This window comes from Littorina saxatilis, linkage group LG7, assembly GCF_037325665.1.
Source record: "Littorina saxatilis isolate snail1 linkage group LG7, US_GU_Lsax_2.0, whole genome shotgun sequence".
Taxonomy (NCBI): domain Eukaryota; kingdom Metazoa; phylum Mollusca; class Gastropoda; order Littorinimorpha; family Littorinidae; genus Littorina; species Littorina saxatilis.
The window spans coordinates 40,614,027-40,619,705 of NC_090251.1; the positions used below are offsets into that span (position 1 = coordinate 40,614,027).

A 5,679-nucleotide genomic window follows, 5' to 3' on the forward strand; every position below is an offset into this window, starting at 1 on the left:
CTATGTGAGACCACTGCATTAGGTTCCATCATTGTGAACACATGAACATTTACAAAAAAAACCCACTAATATTTCTTTAAAAGATTTTCGGCTGATTACACACAATGGCAAAAGATCTGAAAGGATATCAACCCGTAAAATGGCATGTCACGATTCAAGGGGAACAATCCATACAACTGTAACTCAATGAGCAGTTACTTCCCTTGAATTATGTCTAAAAAAACCACTAAGGACAGTTACCTCCCTTGAAGTATCTCGGACATTCTTCTAATTTCAAATGACGTGTGGGGTTCAAGCACGTCTAAAACTTGATTAAATGTTTACGTCAGCTTCTAACGGCTGTGCATGTGGCCAGGCAAAGAGCACAGTTTAATACACAATCGGAAAGTTCATACTGGCTGCTAATGTCTCCATTAAACTCGTGCAAATGATGCAAGAATCAAGGGAATGAATAGTTTTGCATCTGAGCAATTCACTCTCATCTGTTACATACTTGCATATTCTTTATCAGTAAAAAATAAAAAATAAAAATATAAAAAAGGAAGAAGAAAAAAAAAGCTAAACTTGTGTCAAATTTTCTTACCAAACTAAAAACCAAACTTCTCCTGTCTCAAGACAAGACTTGTTAATCAGCCAAGCATGCAATCACAAAAAACTTTTGCTTTCAGTAATCCAACAACAAAGCTCACCTATAGGCTGAACAGGCAGTAAGTGACGCGCAGCATCGACAATGGCCGTGCGATGACTCTCATTTGTGATTCCAATGGCGGCCAGGTCTTGTTCCTCCATTAGCGTACCACCCTGCACATGAAAAACAGGGCAAGTATCCCGTATGATCTCTTCTACTACACAGAAATATAACTGATGTAAGTCTACAGAAATATATATAGATGGACAAAATGATTTCCTTGAACAAGAAGGTTTTAGATAACTGTAACCTTTTTCTTTGTTTAATTCATAAACAGCTTCCAGTAGACAAAAGAAGCAGTAATACTCACCAGAAAATCAGTGTCGTCAAAGCCGTTAGCCACCAGGGTGTTTTCGTACTGCCCCAGTCCCAGACTGTCCAGCCATTCCCCAACACTTTGAATCTTCTGCCGGCCAGCTGTCAACAACAGGACTACGTGATACAAGCTTAGTCCATGGAAACACGGGCAAAACAGTCAAGTAGGTAAAGCTAACTGAATACTACTTTTCAACATAATTTTCAAAAAAACTTTACAGAAACAATCAATGCCAGCAAGAAATATATTTTTCATTATTCTAGTTCACTTTATTAGTTAACAAGTCGCGTAAGGCGAAAATACAACATTTAGTCAAGTAGCTGTCGAACTCACAGAATGAAACTGAACGCAATGCAATGTTTCAGCAAGACCGTAGCATCGTCAGTCCACCGCTCATGGCGAAGGCAGTGAAATTGACAAGAAGAGCGGGGTAGTAGTTGCGCTGAGAAGGATAGCACGCTTTTCTGTACCTCTCTTCGTTTTAACTTTCTGAGCGTGTTTTGAATCCAAACATATCATATCTATATGTTTTTGGAATCAGGAACCGACAAGGAATAAGATGAAAGTGTTTTTAAATTGATTTCGAAAAAAACATTTTGATAATAATTTTTATATATTTAATTTTCAGAGCTTGTTTTTAATCCAAATATAACATATGTATATGTTTTTGGAATCAGCAAATGATGGAGAATAAGATGAACGTAAATTTGGATAGTTTTATAAAAAATTTTTTTTTTACAATTTTCAGATTTTTAATGACCAAAGTCATTAATTAAATTTTAAGCCACCAAGCTGAAATGCAATACCGAAGTCCGGGCTTCGTCGAACATTACTTGACCAAAATTTCAACCAATTTGGTTAAAAAATGAGGGCGTGACAGTGCCGCCTCAACTTTCACGAAAAGCCGGATATGACGTCATCAAAGACATTTATCAAAAAAATGAAAAAAACGTATGGGGATATCATACCCAGGAACTCTCATGTCAAATTTCATAAAGATCGGTCCAGTAGTTTGGTCTGAATCGCTCTACACACACGCACACACATACACATACACCACGACCCTCGTCTCGATTCCCCCCTCTATGTTAAAACATTTAGTCATAACTTGACTAAATGTAAAAACCATGATTGGTTGTTGGATGTCCCCATCCCATCCCCTCCCCAAGCCTCTCTGCTTTTATGCTCTAAATACTGATGATCTTTGCACACAAGACACATCAGTCATGAAAGCTATTTCTCTCTACCATTATCCATCCCCCCGATTTCAGTAAAGATAATAGACAAAGGGCCTCCAGAAAGTGTCCTTTCATGGGAGGTGTCCACTCATCAGAGGGGCCTCACATCACAGGTACCACTGTATTGGCAATTAATCCCTAGCCCACATTTTAAAGGAAGAATATGCTCGAATTCAAAGTTTCTACTGTGCTATCATCAGCTGCAAAGCCCCTAAGCCTACTGTTTCAAAACATAACTAAATATTACTCAATACCAAATCCACCGTGAATGTTTAAAAAATAAAAAAAATAAAAAAAATAAAAGGTGTCAGTCCGATGACAATTAAAATTTTCAAGCTATCCACTTCTCATGCCAAAATTTAAGCAAGGAAAAAACAAAATGGTTCCAACCAAATGTCTACACACAGTCTAACACAGGCTAGTACATCATTCTACCTGCAAGCGACTTGGTAAAGCTGGCCTCATACTCTCGTACAAAGACAGACTCGCGTGCCATGCCCGCTCCGAAAGTCTCCAGCGTTGCCGCTATCTATACGGGTGACAGGACAGACAACACATGCCTCAGAAATCTCATGCAAGCAGTCAAACATATAAATCATAAATGCTAAAACATCCGGAAACAAAATGAATAAAAGCCATCGTCCTTAAAGATCTGCATTCCTCCAAGCTTTGGTGACATGCTAACGATATTAGAAATAGACTGTTTCTGTCAAGCAAATCCTACACTCAGTGATGTAAACGATGCACACACACTGAGAATGCTGTATATCCACTGGATTATGCAGTTTTTGTCAGAATTCTGCAGATCACTTGACAAATAACTGCTCTTGGAGTGTGGAATCAAATGCATGTTTAATCCTTTATAGCGAGTGTAGCTGTCAATGGCATGCTTCTACAGCCTTAAAATGCAATCTTCAGGCATATTATTGAGTGGTTATATATTGTATATATGTATAAGCCATGCAGATAAATTTGTAAAGTCATTGAGCAAAAGTTGAGACCCTTGTGCCGACAGAATGGGACCTTTTGGAGCAGCAGCATTACCTTCTAAACCATGCTCAAAAATAACTCATGTCAAGATTTCTATAGTCAGCATCCAATGTCAAGCAAATCATTCTATAATAATGGATACAATTTCACTTGATCAGAACCAAGTCACAGACCTTCCCAACAATCACAACTCCCAAGCAAAGACCATCATCCTTTTGACAAAGGAAACGTTGAGAATCAAGACACTCTGCCTTTGAAACTGATCAATTTCAACAGCAACTAAGGATCCTTGTTCAAGCGAGTTAACATTTTCTCATCTAACCAAACACACACGAACCACTTGCGATGCATAAATAACAAAAACAAACAAACGGGCAAGAAACAACAGTCGTACATGGTAACATCAACAAACAATCAATCATACAGGCTTTCTATGTCAGCCAAGTGAACTGCTTCAACATTGCAGGACAACACTCCACACAGGTCATCGCGATGCAGCAATCAACCAAACAAACTGAAGATCGGCTACAGGTCCATGCCTGCTAGAACGGCTAGACAGGGAACAAGAGGCCCAGAACATTCCGAGCAGTTTGGTACCTCTCTCAGTCAAGAGTTTTTCAAGCTGGGAGTCAAACTCGTGAGTGATGTCTCCATGACTGCACTCCCCTGTAGAACTTATACGCCCGCCGTAACTTGAAACGATGTCCGCAATCTGTCACCAACCACCACCACATTCACAAACAAAGTTCAAACTTTTATGACTTAAAACATCAACAAATGTGTACCACATCCGTTGTGGTATTTCACAGGGTTAATGAATATGTAGATCTGATGTTTTTTTGGGTCTTTGTTTTTTGTTTGGGGGGGGGGGGGGGGGGGGAGGGGAGTGGGCGATGAATATTTAACACATCGTTGCTATGACATTGTAAATAAGGAGCTTTTCACAGGGATACACACATTCCCTTCCTATTTTTATGAGTTGAAAATACACCATCACCAAAATCTAAGGCCAAGCAACCCAAAACAGCCTGTTTTTCAAAGCCCTCTTCACACATAAGTGAGAGAGAGAGAGAGAGAGAGAGAGAGAGAGAGAGAGAGAGAGAGAGAGAGAGAGAGAGAGAGAGAGAGAGAGAGAGAGAGAGAGAGAGAGAGAGAGAGAGACAAGCATACAGACAGAGATAAAGGAAAGAGAACTACTGCTGGCTGTACACCTAATCAACCAGAAGGTGATTTCTCAAGGCAATGCCAGAGAGGGCTGCTTTGGTTGGCTTTATTCACAAGGAAGAAATGTAAGACTGCATACAAGAAAGAGAGAGACAGGTTGAGAGAGACCCAGACAGTGACAGAAACTGAGAGAGACTATAAGATAGCATTATCAAGCCAGTTAGACTCAGTCACCACCACCACCACACCTCCTCCCCTCAAAATAAAACAACAACAACAGAACTTCATCCAGCACAGCCAGCACCGCCACCTCCCCCCCCCCCTCCCCCCCCTAAAAAAAATAAAATAAAAGAAATATGACGATTTTTTTTTTTTAATAAAAACCAACCTTGGCCCATTCCTCTGTGTCGTCAAAGATGTCGTCCGACTTGCGCCCGGAGGCTGAGGATATACGGTTCCCCTTCTGGTTTAGGGCACCACCTTGACCTTGTGAGGCAGCAGTCGCGGTGCCTGCCGGCCCCGTCATCATGTCGATCTCCTCCAGCACACGGTCAGCATCGATGACGTCACGGTCCTCCTCGCGCTCCATCAGGGGGTCAAAGGTGACGATGGTGGAGGGGGTGGAGCGGCGTTTGGAGCGCACAGTCTTGACCACTACATTTTCGCAGATCTGCGACACCACGTTGCGCGAACCTCCCGGAGTGGACCCTTTCAGCAGACCTGTGAAGGACAGACAAAGAATAGGGTACAGTGAGTCTGTTTACAAGACCAATGCAATGTGCAGAGAGATTACTGTATCACAGACACCATAGAAGCGGAGCAATGGACAACAGTTTAGGTGAGGGAAAACTAGTGCAGGCTCTTTCAGACTTTCTAGTGCCGCAACTGGGAAGACTGCCGGACCTCACTCCCCGCCCATCCACCCTATCCATATTTCTCTCTCTCTCTCCGGCTCTCTCCCTGGTTATCCCGGCCGCACACCAATACCTTTTGCCTGGCTCTGACTACCCCCTCCCCCTCCCTTTCTACCTTATCATCCCACTTAGCAAAGACAGATGATCATGTGTAGCCAGGGACATGCATCTAGACACTACATGTCAACTTCTAATGGATAATTCTCTCGGATTGAAAAAAATTACATGTCTCTACAGGAACCGGCTGCGAAATCCGAAGGAACACGTCTTTTCGTTCGTGTTTAGTTGTCACAACCAAATCTTGTCTGATGAGACTTTGTAAAGAAGGTGATGTCAGGAGCATTGACGTGACATTTATTCCAGGACAAA

The 5,679-nt window shown here is 41.6% G+C and overlaps 1 protein-coding gene across 6 annotated transcripts in view; it reads right to left on the minus strand.

Annotated features, from left to right (window-relative positions):
• LOC138971469 (ankyrin repeat and SAM domain-containing protein 1A-like) overlaps window positions 1–5,679 on the minus strand; it is a 120,679-nt gene that overhangs the window by 47,797 nt on the left and 67,203 nt on the right. For 5 of the 6 annotated variants that reach the window (XM_070344203.1, XM_070344205.1, XM_070344201.1 and 2 more), the window contains 4 exons: window positions 4,785–5,116; window positions 3,830–3,944; window positions 999–1,105; window positions 690–801 (listed from right to left, as the gene is read on the minus strand). In XM_070344203.1, coding sequence (XP_070200304.1) covers window positions 690–801; window positions 999–1,105; window positions 3,830–3,944; window positions 4,785–5,116 — 666 coding nt within the window. Of the gene's footprint in view, window positions 1–689; window positions 802–998; window positions 1,106–2,677; window positions 2,772–3,829; window positions 3,945–4,784; window positions 5,117–5,679 lie in introns of all 6 variants that reach the window. The other variant, XM_070344204.1, reaches the window with a different exon arrangement.